General features: G+C 44.7%; 1 protein-coding gene across 1 annotated transcript in view; it reads right to left on the bottom strand.

Moving 5' to 3' along the window:
• The window catches only part of FN1 (fibronectin 1), a gene marked incomplete in the record, with an annotated part of 4,425,379 nt that overhangs the window by 1,831,097 nt on the left and 2,573,144 nt on the right, over positions 1-21,138 (bottom strand). Inside the window, 1 exon segment of the mRNA XM_044060668.1 lies at positions 16,495-16,767. Within this exon segment, the coding sequence (XP_043916603.1) occupies positions 16,495-16,767 (273 nt within the window).

Below are 21,138 nucleotides of genomic sequence, written 5' to 3'. Positions count from 1 at the left end.
TAGGAGAAGCCTTGGAAACAGAAGGAGAGGGCCTAACCACCCTAGGCAGGAGGGAGTATAGTAACCTGAGAAGCCCCATCACCCTGGCCTGCCTCCTGAGAGGCCACATCCTGCAATAACAAGGTCTCTCCCTGGGATCCCAAAGAAACCTCCGTGGAACCACCGCTCCACCGACACCTCTAAAGAACCGGCGTCCGCAGGACGGTTCTTCTAGCCTAGGCTTCACTGCTTTGTCCTTGCGCTTCTTGAAGCGGGCGCCGGAGCATCCGGCGGCATTTTGTAATTGCACCGCTTCCCAAAGACTAACCTGGCACAATCTAATCTCCTCTTTATAGTGCGCTTATTAAATCTAGCACAAGAGCGACACCCAACAACGTCGTGCTCAGGCCCTAAACAAGGAATACACAAAGTATGATAGTCTCTATGCGGTATCTGTTTCCCACAAGAAATACAATTATTCACTTTTTCTGACATCCGGTAAACCACTGAGGCAAGAAAAACTAAAATATTCCCCAACGGGGTACTTAGCCAACTTTGACTCGGTCTGAAACTCCGAAAACGAAAAATTTCAGAACGCCAACCGGCACTTGCAATACTGCTTCTGCATCGGACCATGCGGCAAAAAAGACTGAGGATATGACGTCGGTCATGCGCATTTGTACCCTGACGTCCTGATGTCAGTCAAATGCGCCTTGACCGACGTCAGCCTTATACTTTGATATTCGGGCCGACCGAGGACAGCGGACTACCCCAAGTGTAAGGACTGCAGCAATGTGAGATGAAGAACATCTGAAGAATATGGCGTCGGCTGTGTCTTATATACCCCTGTCGCACTGAAGTCAGGAAAGAGCGACGACAACCGACGCCAGACCTAGACTTTGGAATTCGGCCGACCGAGGACCCACCTGACGGCAGAGAACCCATCTGTGATTACTGCAGCTGTATGCACAATGAACATCAGGTAGCATCTCTTTCTGGTTGATATGCAGATGCATTTGTTTTGGGCTCCATTTGACCTGAATGTGGCAGGGGGTAGAGTGAATGACAGTCCCTTGTTTTGGTGACATATCTCTGCCCACCAAAGAAACTCCTGTTGTAGGCAGGGAAGGAGAGGAATCATTATTTCCAGACTGTGGCAATATTGACTCCATAAACTTTTTAGGTACCACTGAAGTTTCCTCATATGCAGTCTCGCATATGGAATTTGTAGAATGTAGGATGCCACGAACCCCAAAGCCTGCAGAATTTGTCTTGCAGATAACTGGGTTTTTGTTGCCTGCCCTGGATTTAGAGTAGAGTGGCAGATGATAATGCTTTGTAAAGGTGTGCACTGAACTCCAAGTAGCTGCCTCTAAAATGTCCCTGGTTGGTACTCCTCTGAGAAAGGCTGCTGAAGTGGCTGCAGCTCTAGATGGAATGTGGCCTAATGCCCTTAGGCACTGGTTTGCCATGGTATAAATAGCAGAAACAAATGCAGTGGCCTATCCACTTGGAAATAGTCTGCTTTGATATAGCCTTTCCTTGTGATATTGCAGCATATGCCACTAGTAACTGCTCTGTCTTTCTGAAAGCTTTAGTTCTAAGTAAAATCTAAGCCATCTGTGTACGTCCAAAAAATGCAGAATTCTCTCCCCCTTGTTCAGTGGAGTTGGATAAAAAGTTGGCAGATGAATAGTTTGGTTAAGAGCCACACTGGACACCACTTTAGGCATAAATGTTGGGTTTGTCCTCATAGAGACCCTGTCTGGATAAAAAATGATAAAAGGTTCCACAGCCATGAGAGCCTATAGCTCTGAAACTTGTCTTGCAGAAGTAATTGCTAGGAGCAGAGCTGTTTTCCAAGATAAAAACTTTATATCAGCAGTAGCAGCTGGCTCAAAAGGAGGCAGGGTGAGCTTTTCCAAGACATAGTTGAGGTCCCATGCAGGTATTGGTAATCTCCTTGGAGGCCTTACATTTTTGGCTCCTCTGAGGTACTGCTTTAATAAAGGATGAGAAAACAGTGGTGGCTCTGTATTGTAATAAGCCGAAATGGCAGAGGCATGCATTTTAATTGATGAAAAAGAAAGGCCTTTGTCCAGCATCTCAGTTAAGTACTGCAAAATCTGAGGAATACTTAGTACAGCTGCAGCAGTTCCTTGTGCGTGGTTCCAAGCACAGAATCTCTTCCATTTTCCAGTTTAAGACTTTCTAGTACTAGGCCTTCTGGCTTCCAGAATGACATCCATCACAGCTTTACTGAGAGGTGTTTTTTTGTGTGATCACATTATCTGCCATGCTGTGAGGTTTAATGTCCTGAGTTGGCTGTGCAGGATCTGATTGTTTTGCTGGGACAGTGGACGAGGTATTGTCCAAGCTGGGCATAGAGACAAGTTCCTTAGGACTGGATACCAGTACTGGCATGGCCAGTCTGGGGCAATCAGTATCATCTTTGGTTTCTCCTGTCTGACCTTTAGGAGTACCTTGGGGAGGAGTAGTGGAGGAAAGGCATATACTGATAGGTTTTTCCAGCTGAAGGATAGGGCGTCCACTTTCCATGCTTGTCTGTGATAAGTCCTTGTGCAGAATCTTTTTAGTTGGTAGTTGTGAGGGGAGGCAAACAGATGTATGTCAGGGCATCCCCATTTCCTTGTTATCATGCTGAAGACTTGTGGATTCAGTTTCCACTCATGGGGATCCATGAGGTTTCTGCTTAGTACGTCTGCCAGAGTATTTTCCTTTCCTGGCAGGAATTGTGCCTGCAGATGTACTTGGTAAGTCAGGGCTGTGTCCCACAATGTCATAGCTAGTCTGCAAAGGGGGGTAAGAATGTGTGCCCCCCTGCTTGCTTATATACCACATAACCGTGGTGTTGTCCGTCTTTATCAGTAGTTGTCCCAGATGCAGTAGGTCCTTGAAGGCTGTCAGGGCATTTTGAACAGCTAGCATCTCTTTTTGTTTGATATGCAGATGCATTTAGTTTGAGGACCATGTGCCCTGAATGCATCTTCATGCCATGTGGGTCCCCCAGGCATAATCTGATGCATCCGTTGTTAGTGTCTGCCTGGCTGGGGGTAATGTGAATGGCTGTCCCTTGTTCTGGTGACAAGCTTTGCCCACCATCGAAACTCCTGTTGCAGCCAGGGAATGAGAGTAATTGTTTCCAGGCTGTGGCAATGTTGAGTCCGAACACGTTTTAGGTACCATTGAAGTTTCCTCATATGCAGTGTTGCATATGGAATTAGTAGGATGCAGGATGACAAAGCCCAAAGCCTGCAGAATTTTTCTTGCAGATAACTGGGCCTTTGCTGCCAACATTTTGAAGTAGTCAGTTGCCTTTGTTTTTCTGGCATGAGATAAGCCATCTGGGCAGTTGTATTTAAGCTTGCACCCAGGAATTTTCTCTCTTGAGAGGGTACTAGTTTTGATTTCTTTTTGCTGACTGTGTACCTAGGCATGTTAGAAGTCTTTTCACAAACACTACATGCTGAAGAAGAATGTCTTTGTTCTCTGCTTGAATTACACAGTCATCCAAGTAAGGATATATTTGTATTCCTCTGTCTGCAGAATGCAATTACTAGTGCCAGACACTTTGTAAAGACCCAGGGCGCAGTGGATAAGCCAAAGGGCAGTGCAGAGAAATGGTAATGCATTGAACCAGCCTTGAATCCGAGGTATCTTCTGCATGATTGTCTGATTGGAACATGCCTCTTTTAGGTCTAAGGTCACGAGCAAAGCATTCTTGCCCAGCATGGGCAGAAGCTGCTGCAAGGTCAACATATTGAATTTTGGAATATCCAGGAATGTGTTCAGAACAGATAGGTCCAGTATCAGTCTCCAGGCCTTGTACGTTCTGGGTACCAAGAACAGTCTTGAGTAAAATCCTTGTCCCTGCTCTTGTACTTGCTGACTGTCCCTCATATCCATGATGGATTTAACTTGTTTTTGTGCCTCTGCCCATTGATTTTTTTTTTTTTTTTTTTGGCAGATCTGGCCAGCTGTTTGCCTTTGGCAGAGTATGGTAATGGAATTTGTAGCCTTGGGACACTATTTAGAACCCACTTGACCTGGGTTATAATGTGCCAATTTTGAGTAAAAAGAGCTAATTTTCCCCCTAAGGGTGCTGCCAGAAATTAAGTGCTTGGTGCAGGCAAGGGGAAGTCATTGGGACGGTTTTCTGTATGACTGATTTATCTTCTCCAGCTTTGGAGGTAGAAGCACCCCATTGCTTTGACCTATAAGAACCTTCTGCTTGGGATCTGCCTCTAGGGCATCTGGATCTGCCACTTTGAGGTCTGTCTGACACAGGAAAGGACCAATTTTTTGTAGGCCAGTGTCTACTAACCCAGGGTGACTGTACTTGTAAATCTTTAACAGTCCTCCCAATTTCTTTAACACCTCTTCTGCCTTAACACCAAACATAGTATCACGCTGTAAAGGTGCATCTAGTAATTTAACTAACATGATCAGGCAGATTTTGTTCCTTTAACCAAGCATGTCTCCTAATTACAGAACCCGAAACTGCGGCCCTGCAGGAGGCCTCCAAAGAATCAAAACCACAATGCAAAGTATACTTTCCAGCTTGTTCAGCTGCATGCAATAAAGTCCTGCCTTTCCTTGTTTTCTGCACATTCAGAGTTTATCATTTTCTGTTTAAGCAATCCCATGACATCTTGCTGATACTTGAGCATATGAAACTGACAAATTTAAGGCCCTTATAGCCAAAGTTGCGGATGTGTAAACCTTTTCCCCATCTATCCAGTGCCCTTGAATCTCTGTCAGAGGGGGTTAGGTTTTTTGCTGTGGAAGCCTCGACTCCCTTTGGACCCTGTGAAATAGTTTCTGGGTCAGCAGCAGGATTTTTAAAAAGAAATTTGTGAGAGTCAGGAACCCTGTAATATCGGTCAGGCTTAACAGGAGCTGGGAGTAAGGAGTCAGGTGTTAAACTAGACTCCGAAAACGCATCTACAATGTCTAACAGGTGGAATGGCTAGAGGCCTGTGCTGTGGTAGTAAAAGGAAATCCCTGAAGCTCTCTTTAGATTCTGAGAAATCTTGGCTTTCCCAGTGAAAATGCTCTCTCATGGTATACGCAAGGTTTCCCCAAAAGAATAATCCTCAGGAGGAGATGCTGAAGGAATAGATTCTTCAGTATCAGAATCATCATAGGGGGGTAAAGAATATCCCTGATCAGAAGAGGAATCAGAAGAAATAGGAGACCTGATCTGAAGATTCATAGTCAGTGTCTTGCCTAGGCCTCTTATCAGGAGGGGGATGGGAACCCCTGATCAAGGTAATCAGGTCTTCGGCCATTTTGATCATTTGTTTTTTGGGCATAGAGGCATATACACGTGGCTCTTGAGTTTGTTTCCTTGCTTTATAAGATGCTTTAGCCTTTGAAGCTGAAGTCATTTTAATGTAAAGATGTTTAGGTCTGAATACACCCTCAGAAGCCGGTACCTGCTCAGCGGCTCCGGACCCATCTGAGGGATTAGCATCCGAGGCTCCAACACCTTGAGTATCCAGTGGCATGGCAGACTCCACGTGGGAGTTAGTAGCGGCCTGCGATTCTAAAGTAGTGGGTGTCAGGGGCTACAGAAGTGCCTCACTGAGAACTAGTGACTGGCTTAGAAGCTTTGTTGGTTTTGGGCCTCGGTTGTTTTTCTCTATCCTTTTCTTTGCGTTTTTGTAAACTCCGATAGTCGGATGTCAGATGCCATTTCAGAGTAATTAAACTGGCTACCAAAATAGTTTAAAGCAAAATTATACCGACGCTTAATAGTGCGTTGGTTAAATCTAGCACAAAACCGACAACCAGTAACGTTGTGATCAGGGCCTAGGTAAGGAATACAGTATGAATGAAAATCCTTATGAGATATTTGCTTAACACAAGATATACAATTAACTTTTTCTGACATCGGTCTGGAGCAAGAAAAAAGTTTCCCTAATGGGTTACTTAGCTTTATTGATGACTTTGGGTCTGAAACTCAAACACGAAAATCTCAGGAGTCAGCCGACCTGCACTTGTGAACTGCTTCTGCTTCGGGCACCGCGCAACAAGAAAGACTAAAGAAAATGGCGTCGGCTGCATGTTTTATACCCCTGACGAGCTGACATCATGGAAGAGGAGACAGCAACTGACACAGGACCCAAGACTTTGGAAATCAGGCTGACTGAGGGCAACCTGCCAGCAGATTACCCAAATGTAATGACTGCAACAGTGAAACACGAAGAACATCCTTGCCCTTTTTCATTTTCTGGTACTGGTTGAATGGCCCCCATATCCATGAGGGAAAACATGTCTCTGAGCCTCTGCCCACTGATTTTGTGGCAGATCTGGCCATCTGTTTGGAGCTGGCAAAGTATGGAAATTAAATCTGTACCCCTGGGATACTATGTTTAATACCCACTTGTCCTGGGTAATTAACTGCCAATTTTGAGCATGAAGTGCTAGTTTCCCCCCCAAGGGGGCTGCCAAAAAGTAAGTGCTTGGTGAAGGTAGAGGGAAGTCATTGAGACTGCTTACTGCAGGGTTGTGCTTTGCTTCCTCCAGATTTGGAGGTGGAGGCACTCCATTGCTTTGACCTGTAAGAACCATGTGATTGGTATCTGGAGCCTTTTGAGCATCTAGATTTGCCTTAAGTGGCACTGTTGGATACAGGAAAGGACCAGTTTTTAGTAGGCCAGTGCCTACTGAACCTGGTTGGCTGCACTTGCAAGAAATCTTTTACAGTTTGCATAGATTTAGCTTTGTCTTCCATTTTCTTTAAAACCTCTCCTGCCTTATTACCAAACGAGTATCATGCTTCAAGGGAGCATCCAACAATTTAGCTTTAACATGATCAGGCAGATTTTGCTCCTTGAGCCAGGCATGTCTTCTAATCACAGATCCAGTAACTGCAGCCCTGCAAGAAGCCTCCAAGGAATCAAAACCACATTGCAAAGTATGCTTTCCAACTTGTTCTGCTGAATGCAATAATTCCTGCAACTCTATTTTCCACACAATCAGAAATCGACATCATTTTCTGTTTCAGTAAGCCCATAACTTGCTGTTGATATTTAAGCATATGAAACTGGCAGGTTAAGGCCCTGATTGCCAAGGTTGCAGATGTATGAACCTTCTTTCCCCATCTATCCAGCACCCTGGAATCTCTATCAGAAGGGGTAGGATTTTTGGCTGTAGAGGCCTTTACACCCTTGGGACCCTGTGAAATAGTCTCAGGATTAGCAGCAGGATTTTTGAATAGAAATTTGTGGGAGTCAGGAACCCTGTAATATCTGTCTGGCTTACTATGAGGGAATCAGGAGCCATGCTTGATTCCGGAAACACATCAACAATGTCTAATACAGGAGGTACTGCCAAAGGCCTATGCTGAGGAAAAAGGAAATCCCTAAGCCTCTTTTTTGATTCGGAGAAGTCCTGACTCTCCCAATGAAAATGTTCCCTTAAAGTATCTTCAAAAGAGTAATCCTCAGGAGGAGATGCAAATGGGATGGCTTTCTCTGCATCAGAATCCTCATAGGGTGAAATAAAAAATTCCTGATCAGAAGAGGAATCAGAAGAAATGGAAACCTGATCTTAAGATTCATAATCAGTGCCTTGCCTAGGCCTCTTAGCAGGGGGGGGGGGGCATGATCAAGGTAATTAAGTTCTCAGCCATTTTGATCATCTATTATTTAGGCATAAGGGCTTGAGCAAGTGGCTCATGCGTCGGTTTTTTAGACATAAAAGAAGTTTTAGACCTTGTTTTTGAGACTGGCGTCTGTTTAATATAGAAATGTTGAGGCCCGAAAACACCCTCAGAAGCTGGTGCCTGCTCAGCGGCTCCAGTCCCAACCAAGGGAGAGACATCTGCGGGTTCAATACTCAGAATCTTGCGGCATACCGGACTCCAAATTGGTCTCGGTAGAGGCCTGCAACTCAAAAGTAGTGGGTATCAGGGACTGCGTAAGCGCCTGAGTACTGGCGAACCGGCAAATGGCTTAGGAGAAGCTTCATAGTCTGTTTTGGACCTAGACAGTCTTTCTTTGTGTTTTTGGTGAACTCCGGTAGTCGGATTGCTAATAGATGACATTTCAGGATAATTAAACCTTGATCCAAAATATGTAGAAGCAAAAATATACCGACGCTTAATAGTGTGCTGGTTAAATCTAGCACAAAACCGACAGCAAGGCATGTTATGATCTGGGCCTAGGCAAGGAATACAGTACAAATGAAAATCCTTATGAGGTATTTGCTTCCCACAAGTAATGCAATTAACTTTTACTGACATCGGTAAGGAGCAAGAAAAAGTTTCCCCAATGGGGTACTTAGCTTTAGTTTGAAGACTTCGGTTCTAAAACTCGAATACGAAAATGTCAGGAGTCGGCCGACCGGCACTTGCGAACTGCTTCTGCTTCGGGCACCGTGCGGCAAGAAAGACTGAATAAAATGGCGTCAGCTGCATGTTTTATATCCCTGATGACCTGACGTCATGGAAGAGGAGACAGCAACCAATGCAGGACCCAAGACTTTGTTATTCAGGCCGACTGAGGGCAGTCAGCCAACAGATAACCCAAATGTAATGACTGCAACAGTGAAACACGAAGAACATCCAAACAAACAAGTTAACAAAAGCAATTAACATTTCACCATTACATACTTTATGTATGAGACACACATGCCGATGGTCAGTAACACATTCTGTGCCTGGTAACTATGGATCTTTACCCATCTCTTCACAAAATTAATGCTCCAAAAGCAAAGTGAGACAACAGCTCATACTGCCCTCATATCACAAGTGCCACCACCAGGGCATTGGTCAGTCTTTCTACACTGGCATCTATGTTATATCAAACTTCAAGTGACAAGCAGAACATACTACAGATGCAGATCTGTGCCCCCAGTAATCCACACACTATGGAAAGTACAATTGTGTACACATACCATAAATGTAGATGTTAAAGTGTATTCACTGTTGCAGTCATCATACTTGGGTTATCCTGCCAGGGTAGCCCTCAGCTGGCCTGAACACCAGAGGCTTAGTATTTCTGTCTCTGTTGCTGTGCTCCAGGACTGATGTCAGGTCGTCAGTGGTATAAAATCAGGCAGCTGACGCCATTACATCACTTTTTCTTGCCCCAGCTGTCAGGAGCCCCCAAATAGGGAGCTAGGTTATGGTGGAAGAACAACACCAGTATAAAGTAAATACCAAAAATTCCCTGTAAAAAGTGAGGAAGAGAGAGACAAGGGGGATGGACGGTGGGAAAACAGGACTGCAACAGTGAATACACTTGAACATATTAATCGCAAGTGTACACAACTGTACTATGTTCTTTGTGTTTCACTGTTGCAGTCATCACACAGGGCTCAATTCCCAAAGCTGAAGAAAAGGACAGAGGCAGTCAAGAAGCCTGGGGGCTGGCTAGGAAGCTCTGTAAGACTAGGGTTGCAAAGCCTGCCCTGGATTTGGAGAAGATAGGCAGGTGGTAATGCTTGAAGGTATGAAAAAAACTCCCATGTTGCTGCCTCCATGATGTACCTGGTGGGTACCCCCCTGAGAAAATTTGCAGAGGTGAAGGTTGCCCTGGTGAAATGTGTCCTGACCCCCTTATCCCTGATCCTGTGGTGTTTGTCTCCAAATGGATAGCGCACTGCATCTGTTTCTGCTACAGACTGTTTGGATATGACCTTGCCCTCTGCCCCTGCTGCAAAGCTGACTAGCAATTGGTCAGTTTTCCTAAAAGATTTAGTCTTATTCAGGTAGAATCTGCGATGTCTGTGCACATCTAGAGAATGCAAAACCAAGATGCTATCTTCCAAAAAAAAAAAAAGCCAATCTGGTGGTCCCCTGCCATAAACAAACTGTAAAACAGAAGGAAGAAACTCTTGCAAAAAGAGAGTAAAATATCCCATGAATGGAGGAGCTCCCTGGTCAGCCTCAGTAAGAAGCTGTAATCCCTGATAAAATCCTCCAAAGCTAGTTACGAAAAAAAAAAATCGCCACTGATTCTAAAGACAACCACAAAGCATTCTATAGCTATGTCAAGAAACTCAATGGCAACACTCAGATCTGCTCTGAGTTACAGCACAATGGCACTAAATATACAGACCCAACTGATACTGCCAACATCCTGGCAGACAGGTTCAGTGCTAACTTTACCCCCTTCTCACCCACTAAAGAGCCCATCTCTATACCGGAAGAATGCAAAGTTCCTGTAATCACGGCTGCACAGGTAAAAACCACACTCTCCAAAGCCAAGAACACAGCATCCATGGGACCAGATAACATCCCAGGCTGCGTTCTACACGAACTACAGAAAGAACTGGCACTCCACCTAAGTACCATGTTCAATCATAGCCTTACCTCAGGCTTTGTGCCTGCTGAATGGTGCACAGCAACGGTTATCCCACTCCACAAGGGGGGGAGCCACCACAGAGCCCAGGAACTACCACCCTATTAGCCTGACGAGCCTGGTCTGCAAGGCCGTGGAACGTATCATCATGGAACTTGTAAAAAAGACATACCAATCTCCAAACTCTGGATCCCACCCAGTTCAGGTTTGTAAATGGCAGATCATGTCTCCTAAACCTGATGGACTTCTTTGAAGCAGCCACCAAAGCCGTAGACAAGGGTAAGGTGGTTCACACAGCCTATCTAGATCTTGCCAAGGCTTTCGACACCATCCCCCACTCTGGAATTATAGATAAACTCACTAAACTAGGTATAAAGTGAGTTTATCTTGAGCAGTATCCTACCTTCACCAAGAATGATGCCACAATACAGAGATAAGATGATCAGCTTTAACAATTGGCTTAAACTCTGGTGTCATTCAAAGGGGATCCAATGTCTGTCTGCCTGGGATGACATGCTGGACAAGCCACGCTGCTTCGCAAGGGACGGCTTGCACCTGTCACCCCTGGGATTCCGGATATTGGCAAAGGCTCTTGCCACCCCCATAGTGCCTTTTTTAGGCAAGGCTCAAATTCTAAACCTACCACCCTAGAACACAAAAAGGAAAAAAACTAAGGGTAATGCTGCTCAATGCCAGAAGTCTAAATCTCAAAATGCACGACTCGAGGCCCTTCTCAGTATGGAGAACATCGATGTCTGTGCAGTGACAGAAACCTGGTTCAAGGCTCCTGAGAGCACCCCAGCACTATCAGGTTTTACCTCTTATCATGCGTTCCGCCCCAAAATCCGGACAATACCAAGAAAGGAGGGGGTATCCATATTCATCAAAGACACCCACACCTCAAGACTGGTGGCAACGCACGATGCATCGGAGACCATCCAGGTGCAATTAACCATAGGCAAGACTGCTCTGCAAATTGTAGCATGTTACAGGCCACCCTCACAAACTCAGGAACCTCACATGGCCTTCCTGAAAACACTAGAGGGATAAATGTATCACCAAACACCATCATACTAGGTGACTTCAATTACCCTAATATAGACTGGGAACACTACTCAAGCCCAAACACCCTAGCCCAAAAGTTCCTGGAATTCATAAACTCAAATGCCATGGAACAACTAGTCACCATCCCCACAAGAGGAGAAAACATACTTGATCTCATCATCACGAACATGGGAGCACAATGTTCAACACCGAAGTATACCCCTCACTGGTGAGATCAGATCACAAACTAATCTCGCTGGAGGTCCTCATCCCACCCCACCTGAAATAAAAAGACCACAGTAAAGAACTTCTAAAGCCGACTTCACACTTCTAAAGACTAGTGTGGTCTCCTTTAAGGCCCCGAGCCGACGGAAAACAGTACTCAAGCCGCTGAATCACTTACAAATGCCTTCTACCAGCACCTGCAGGACTGCATGGATAAGGCAATCCCAAGCAAAATAAAGACTCTTTGTACCAAAGGCAAGCGTCCACTCTGGTGGACCCCAGCCATAAACAAACTCTACATCAAAAGGAGGAAGCTACTACAAGATAGAGCAAAATCCTTAAAAGGTAAGACACCCTTGATCACTATAAGTAAAAAACTAAGAGCTCTCATAAAATCATCCAAAGCAAATTTTGAGAAAAATAGCTAAAGACTCAAAAGACAATCATAAGGCCTTCTTTAGCTATGTTAGAAACCTGGGAGGAAACTCCCAGATATGCTCAGAACTAGTTCAAAATGATGTGAAGATTACTGATCCTACACACATTGCCAACATACTGGCTGACAGGTTCAGTGCAAACTTCTGCCCTCCCCAAAGGAGAGACATCTATACCAAGCGATTGCAGCCCCCGAAACATCTCCAACGCCCAAGTGAGAACTGCTCTCTCCAAAGCAAAAAACACAGCATCCATGGGACCTGATGGTGTCCCCGGCTGTGTGCTCCACGAACTCAACGAGGAATTAAACCCACAGCTAGGACAGCTGTTTAATCGTAGTCTTACCTCTGGATACGTACCCAGGAGTGGCGCACTGCAACTGTGGTCCCACTTCACAAAGGCGGTGCCTCCACCGACCCTGGAAATTACCGGCCCATTAGCTTGACAAGCCTTATCTGCAAAGCCATGGAGAGGATCATAATGGACCTCATAAATAAAGACATAGGGAATTTGCAGACTTTGGATCCATCCCAGTTTGGCTTTGTCAAAGGCAGATCATGCCTTCTAAACTTGGTTGACTTTTTCAAACAGTCACCAAAGCCATTGATGAGGAAAGGCAGTCCATACAGCCTACCTCGATCTGGCGAAGGCCTTTGATACAATACCCCACTCGGGTATCATTGAAAAACTCATCAGCTTAAATGTTAACCCATACATCACAAGATGGGTTGCAAACTGGCTGAGTGACAGAACCCACAGGGTCAGAGTTGCTGGCGCCATGTCAGACTCAAAGCCTGTCACAAGTGGTGTACCACAGGGCTCAGTCCTGGGCCCACTCTTGTTTGGCATCTACTTTTCCGAAGTACAAGCAAACACAGGAGGGTTATGGCTGACAAAGTTTGCAGATGACTGCAAACTGGGCCATAGTAGAAAACACATCTGACACAGATATCCTTCAGAAGGGTCTCACAGAAACGGATAACTGGTGCCAGAGCCATGGCCTAAAGTTAAATGCCAAAAATGCATAGTCATACCCTTCGGGAAAAACAAGGTTACCCCTAGCTACCAAATAGGTGGCAATCCACTGAGTACAGAAGAAGTTATCAGGGACCTGGGGACCCAGGTTGATAGTAGTCTGTCATTCGACACCCATGTAGCTAAAGTAGTTAGGAAGACCTTCTACATTGCCCACCTTATCATGAAGGGATTCTCATCTAGATCAAGGGAGGTCATAGTCTCCCTATACTCATCACTCATCAGACCAATGATTGAGTACAATGCCCCATTCGAATGTATCTGACCCGACACTTGCAGCAGCTGGAGAGGCCACAAAGTTCCTCACCAAAAGGATAAAGGGTCTCAAACATCTGTCCTATGCTGCCCGACTGAAAGAACTCCAGCTCTATTCAGTCGCACCGCTTGCTCAGAGGTGACCTTTGCCTAACATACAAGGCCATGTCAAACCCAGATTTGATGAATATGCTTCACCTCAAAAATCTAGATCCGTCAGAGCCACAAGGGCGGAGACTTAAACCTCGACACGGCTATTAATAGGACGTGCTGGAGGGATAGATTCATCACCCAAAGACTCCCTATGCTGTGGAATAAAATCCCGGTATATGTGAGGCAGAGCACCTCGCTGGCCTTGTTCAAGAGAAATCTTGACCAATGGATGGGAGATCGCAGATATACCCCAGGGATTACCTCAGTGTCACTGCTCAACAGAGGCACAGCAAAATAATGGGTATAGTTCCCCATACTAAAGGGGTGGCGTAAGCCACAAAACTATGGGCTAGGCTTATAAATGCCCTCGGGCAGATAGCCTAGTATGAACCTATGAACCTATGAACCTATGAACCTATGTCACAAGATGGGTTGCCAACTGGCTCACTGACAGAACTCACACTGTGTAAGTAGCTGACTCCAAATCCGACTTCAGACCAGTGACAAGTGGAGTACCACAGGGTTCAGTCCTGGGTCCTCTCCTGTTTGGTATCTACTTCTCTGAAGTACAGGCTAACACAGAAGGTCTTTGGCTAACGAAGTTCACAGATGACTGCAAACTAGGAGCCATAATCAAAACTCCTAACAATGTGGACATCCTACAAAAGGGCCTCACTGAGACAGATGCCTGGTGTCAAGGCCATGGCTTCAAGCTCAATGCCAAAAAGTGCATAGTCATCCCCTTTGGTAAAAACTCTGTACCCATGAACTACAACACAGGCGGTAGTATACTTAACACCGAAAGTGTGATAAGAGACCTTAGGACACAGGTGGACAGTAATCTCTCCTTTGATAATCACAACGCCACAGTAGTCAGGAAATCTTTCTACATGGCACACCTCATCACAAAAGGTTTCTCATCCAGAAAAAAAGAGGTCATTGTTCCCCTCTACTCATCACTCAGACCCATTACAGAGTACAATGCCCCTTTTGGTATGTACCTCACAAGACATCTACAACAACTGGAAAGGCTGCAGAAATACCTCACAAAGAGGATTACCGGCCTCAAACAGATGCCCTATGCAGACAGTCTCAAAAAACTCCAGCTTTACTCCGTCGCATATCGCCTACTCAGAGGTGATCTCTGCCTAACATACAAATCTATGTCAAACCCAGAGCTGTTGGACAGGCTGCACTTAAAGAAATCCCAATCCCTCCGAGCTACACGCTCTAGGGACCTAACACCACAATAAACAGAACATGCCGGAGGGATAGATTCCTGTCCCAGAGACTTCCCGTACTCTGGAATAAACTACCTACCTATATCAAACAAAGCTCTGTATTAGCACTCTTCAAGAAAAATCTTGATGATTGGATGGGAAATAGGAAATTCACCCTGGGGATCACCCTCTGTGGCTCTGCTCGACAGTGGCACAGGAAAATAATTTTCTTCAGTGGCAAAAGCCAGGGTACCTTTTTGGCTGGGCTTGTATAGGTCCCAGGGATGATAGCCTAGTACCTACCTATATGCAGTCTAGCATATGGAATGAGTATGCAAAATGTCATGAACACCAGGGCTTGCAGGATTTTACTTGCAGAAAGCTGGGGCCTGGTGGCCAGTTGGGAGAAGTAAGCTGACAGGAAAATTGTTTCTCTGGTGTAAGGCATGTCATCTGGGATGCTATGTCCAGACTTGCTCCCAGGAAGATTATCCTTTGTGTGGGTACCTGTTTGGATTTCTTTTCATTGATTGTGTACCCTAGGGAGGTTAGTAGGTTCTTTACAAAGGCCAGGACTTTCAGCAGCTTCTCCTGGCTGTCTGCCTGAATAAGGCAGTCTAAGTAGGGGTAAATCTGAATATTTCTTTGCATGCAGAAAGCAATGGCTGGAGGCAGGCATTTTGTGAAAAAACTGGGTGCAATAGCTAAGCCTAAGGGAAGCACAGAGAACTGAAAGTGTTGAGATCCTGCCCTGAAGTGGAGATATTTTCTGCAGGTCTCCCTGATAGGAATGTGGAGGTAGGCTTCTTTTAGGTACAGGGTGGCTAGCTAAGTGTCCTTGGAGAGCATGGGTAGCAACTGCTGGAGGGTTAGCATTTTGACTTTTGGGATCACCATGAAACTATTTAGAATGGATAGATCAAGGATGGGGCATCAGGTGCCCTCTTTCTCTGGGCACCAGGAAAAGTCTGGAGTAGAAGCCTTGGCCTATCTGCTGTGCAAGAACATGCACTACTGTTCCCAAGGAGAGCAGGGAATGGATTTGCTTTTGAGTCGCTGCCCACTGATTTGGTGGTAGATTTTGGAACCTTTTTCGGGTTGGAAAGGTGTGGAAGGAGAATTTGTACCCCTGAGACACAATGCTCAGAACCCATTGGTCCTTGGTAATGGTAGCCCAGGTGCTTGAGTGAAAGGAGAGTCTTCCTCCTAGGGGTATGTGAAGGTGGGCTGAGGCTAGGTCTGGACGAGGTGAGTCATTGTGAGTTCTTACCTTAAGGGGGTGGCTTAGAACTCCCTGGTTTGAAGTAGATGTAGTCCAGTTTCTGTGGTCACTGTTTGGGCCTAGGCAGAACAGGCACTGAAGGTGGCTTTCCTTGTGTGGAATTTGTCATCCACTTTGGCAATTGCCCCTCTTGGATGACATGAACCCTAACTAAAGGCAGCAGCAAAAGTCAAAAAATTCCCCAATGGGACACTTAACTGTATTTAGAAGAATTGCAAATGACTCAGTCAAACCATACGGTGGAATACAGCAATAGAGAAGTTCTGAGGTTGGTGCACGTGTATGTCACTTACAGCAAACATCCAATAGCAGCCTACATGCGACATACCACACCCCCTACAGCAGTGAAGTCTTTTGTATAATGGCCAATGTCAGGTTGTCTATGGCAGGAAACTCCCTCATGTTATGAATACTGCAACAGATGAACAGACTGACATCAAATTTGATATCTCAGATTTAAATCCAGGTGTTCACAATTTCCAATCACAAAACAGCAAATGTTTACATGCAAAAAAATGGGGGGGTACGCTACCAGTTTGCTGAGTGACAGTTGTAGGCTGACTTTCACCTCCTTGGGAAAGTGTGCTGACACTAACTTCATACTGAATTCCTGGCTCCAGTCCATACACCGCATAGTGTGCAGCTGTAGGTTCCACAAAGTCTTCAAGAACAGGTCTACTCTCTCCTGCTGCAAGTACAGTAACACGGTAGCCAGTAATAGTGGAATAATTTAGTGGAGTCCACCTCAGGCCAATAGAAGTGTCTGTGACATCAATAAGGTGGAGGTCAGTCAGCTGTGGAAGTTCTGACAAGAAAAAAAGTAATGAAACAATTATTGTGCATTGTTAAAACTTTTTCTCTTGATTTAAATACAACAGTTGCATTAGCATACACACTGTAACCATAGAAACAACCTCATTTCAAATGCTTGGGAATTAATCATAAGAAACTCTGCCTTTATTCAGCATGACTTCCCTTACAAAGTCATGGATATTCTCAAAGTTGAGGTGGCTTGCTCCCTGCATGGAGAATGTTCAGTAGGAAAGAAAGCAACAAACACAAACCTTGTAGGAATAAAGTCACCAAGTATGTCTGATGTAAACAGGCCAAGATGAGAAGTCTCCTTCAGCAGTTGAGGCCCCATTCATTCAACCCACATCTATGCATTCAGAGGTATGTAAAAGAAAATCTACATTCACAGAAGTGAAAAAAAAGGCTACGCTGCAGTGATCAACTATTTACTGTTACAAGGAGTTAAACTCCTAAAGCTACATTACACTTCACGATCACTGCTTCAGTATCACTTCTAATGCCTGGGAATAGTGCAACAGCAGCAGGGTGCATGGCTAAATATCTACAGGAAAAAGGTACAGTTGTGTAGACACTTAATATGTGGATGTTAAGAGTAACAACTTAAGTACACTAATCAGAAATGAGATTTGTAGTACTACAGAAACCAAAGTGAATGAAGAGACATTATTCCCTTCCACAGGATTGGTGGAGGTTTATACCTCCAAATTCAGGACATAGAGGTATAAAGGGTCATCTGCTGGAACCATTTCTTAGGTCTTTCTTGCCTCTGACTGCAGTCCCATATTTCAACCTGCTCAGAAATGTCCCTAGAACCATTTGGAATTATAAAGAAGACATAACTTGGAGGGAGGTGGCAGAAGGGTCCTAAATAGAGGAGCACCCCAACTCTGGATGGGGAGGAAACCAGGGGTTTGTAAATGGGAATTGGTAGTGCAACAGTGAAGATACTCAAATCTGAACAATTATGGCAAGCATCTACACAGCTGTATTAAATTCACTGTATTTCACTGTTGTAAATCACTCTTGGGAATATTCCAAGAGCTAAAGTGAGATGGATGGAGACAGAAGGAAGGTGTGTCCTTGAACAGCTGAATAAATCCTTGCCCAGCCCTAAAACCAGCAGACAGTATCCTATGTTTAAAGGCAGGGACAGAAGACCAGCTGTCATCTTCCAAGATGCAGCAATAACCACAGTCACCCGGGTGAAGTGGGTCCTGACCCTACCCTGGTACTGGCTTTTCCATGTTTATAGCAGAAGGCAAGGCAACTGACTGTTGACCTTGACACAGTTTAGTAACAGTTGATCACATTTACACCTTAAGAACAAAAGTACTATTCTGCAGAGAAACCATATCTTTATCTGAATTTATTTACCAGGGTAGAGGACTGACCAAATCTGACCATTTTTAATTTTAGCCTGGAATCAAAAACTAACCAGATATACAACATAGAATAGCGTACAACAAAGTGACAAAAAAAGTTCAAATGTAAAGTAACGCTTTGTATATACAGCACAGAAAATGAAAAGAAAAGGCTCTCGACACAAGGGCTAGTAAACTCACATTCTCCAGGTAGAAACGAGAGCCACCATGAAGGTAGCCCTCTAGGTGGTGTATTTTAGATCTGTGAAGGCAGCAGGCTCAAAAGGAGGCATGGTTAATTCTTCTAGGATAAAATTTAGCTACTTAGAAACTCTTAAGTGGTTTTAAATTAAAGACACCCTTAAACTCTCTCATGGTGTGATTACAGATGATTTGGGGGTGGGGGTGTATAAGCAGGCAAGCGAAATAGAAGCATAGGATAAACCTGAGCTATACAGTTCTGTCAAATAAGTCAGGACCTGAGGCAAGCTAGCTTGCTGCAGCTGCTGTCCTTTGGTTATGCACCAGTGAGAGAATCTTAACCACTTTGAAATGCATGGTTTCCTGGTACTTGGTCTCCTGCTTCCTTGAAGACTTGTAAGACGTTCTTTAAAAAAGGGTCTGGAGGGTATAAGAAGCATAACAAACTCAGCCAGTTTGAGTACACCCAACTGAAGGTGAATAGCGTTTTTGGTGCAAGCCCGTTTTACTACGGTGTTTCACATTATGGCCTTTACAGAGTCAACCCTCCTACTGAGGAAGGGACAGGTGCGCTCTGACCCAAGTTTTTTTTTTAGCTCAAAAAATGCCTAAAAATGGGAAAAACTGTAAAATACAGCTCTTTTTCCTGAAAAGGAAAAAAAACAAATACTTACAAGTAACATCTCTATCCTAAACAGATTAAAAAAAAAAAAAAAAACACACTGAAGGTGGTAGTCCTGTGGGTAATGTAATGAAGATTACCTTTTCTGTGGTTTTATTGGCTTTGGAAAGATTTGCACAAATCACAAAATCAGTTTAATACAGCAAATGTAAGCAATGCTAAAAATACAGCAACATTAATAATCTGAGTACTTATCACTAGGTTCTGGTAAGGTGAATACCAACTGCTTTAGGCTGCAAACTGAACTTGATACAGGCTGATCTTTTCCAATGAGACTACTGCTGTCTCTCTGAATTGGAGGCCAGTAATATTATGGGGATAGCCAAAGCTCTGAAATTTTGTCTGGATGAAAAGATGACCATGTGTGGTTAAGTGATACTGTTAGTAGTGTTAGAAATCTTCAGATTAAAATCAGAGGGACCTTCGCCAAAATGCTATTCTCACTAGCACAGGATGATTCTGGTGAATTCCAAGCTTTATGATACAGAAAGAAAAGTTGTGTAATCTTACCATAACCATAGATGTCCTTCTATTCCGTGTTGCAGTATTCTGTATATGGGTTTAACCTCCAGTCTCACATACATACGGACTGTTTCCAAAAGCTTTCAGTCCCTCTGCAGTGCGCAAGATGTCTGACGTGGGTGAGATTTTGTGGGCCATAAAGGTGATATTGGCATGCACCAGCTTCAGAACAGAGGCCCCAGTCACAGCCAGTCCTAGAAGGGCAATGCCATATCATTGCCACCCAGAAAGGGAAGTCATTAGCTGACAGGAGGGAAAGAAGGGAGAGAAGGAATACTACATGGAAGAGAAGGACGTCTATGTTATGGTAAGATTTTACATAACTTTTCTGTGTGTTTCTATTCCCATGTTGCAGTTTTCTGCATATGGGTGAGTGCCAAAGCTCTCAGAGATTGGAGTGGTGGTCTAGAGGCAGACTCCAGAAATCCATGAATGATACCCTTGGTGAACCCTGCCTTACACCTGATGATGTGGTCAAGTTTGTAGTGTTTAGTGAAGGTGTGGACTGAGCTACTTAGCAGCTTCCAGGATAGTAGAGGTAACCAGGCCCTTCCAAGAAGGCCTCTGACGAGGTCATTGCTCTGGTGGAATGAGCCTTAATTGTACTCTGCAGAGACTTAACATCAAATTGGTAAGAGAAGGTGATGGCCTTGGAGATCCAAGTAGAAATAGTCTGCTTGGTCACTGCCTAGGCTCTGGGGTGAAAGAATAAAAAAATCTGGTCACTCTGTCTGACAGACTTGGTGTGCAGGTAGAATCTGACTTGTCTGTGTACATAGAGGGGAATACAGCACTCACTGTCTCCTTGCGGGTTTGGGAAAAAGAGAGTTAAATGTATGGCCTGACTGTGGGAAAGGTCATTGACTACGAAGGCACGAAGGACGGATTTGTCCCAAGGGTAACCCTGTCCTTGTGAAAAATGAAGGGAGGAATAGCCATAAGGGCTTGGAGTTCAGACACTCTTCTGGCTGAAGTTAGAGCCAACCAGCATAACAGTTTTGCAAGGTAAATACTTTAATGAAGCTTTATCAGCTGGGTCAAAGGGTGGGAGCATAAGCTTCTCAAGCACGTAATTAAGGTCCCAAGGCAGGGGAGAAAGTATCCTGGGGGAACTAAGGTGAAGTACCCCCTTGAGGAATAGTTTGGAAAGAAGTCTGGATACTAAAGGGGGATTCAGAAGCAGACCTGCAGAAATAGCAGACAGATTTTGATGGATGAATAAGCTAATCTGGTCTGTAGTAGCTCACACAAATATGACGGCACTAGAGGGGGTTAGCAGAGAAGCAGGTCCAGCTGTCTTTTATGACATCACATAGTGGAGAGTTTCCACTGAGAGATTATTTTCTTGTATTTGGTTTCTCAACCTCCTGCAGGACATTGAGCACATCCTCATTGTAAAGGTGTCTAAATGGGATCAAAATTCTATCAGCCACAAGTTTAGCTGCAGAAGCTGCCACTGTGGATGGATTAGTGACCCCTTGTTCTGTGTGAGAAAGTCCACTCAGGGGGCAACTTGTGGTGATTGCCCTTGGACAGTGTAGGAGTAAAGGAAACCAGTGCTCTCTGGGACAATAGGGAGTTACCAGCAAAACTTTGG

Source organism: Protopterus annectens, chromosome 2.part0 (assembly GCF_019279795.1).
Source record: "Protopterus annectens isolate FY-2018-M chromosome 2.part0, PAN1.0, whole genome shotgun sequence".
NCBI classification, from domain to species: domain Eukaryota; kingdom Metazoa; phylum Chordata; order Ceratodontiformes; family Protopteridae; genus Protopterus; species Protopterus annectens.
The sequence above is the reverse complement of the archived record's forward strand: the minus strand, read 5'-3'. Positions and strand labels throughout refer to the sequence as shown.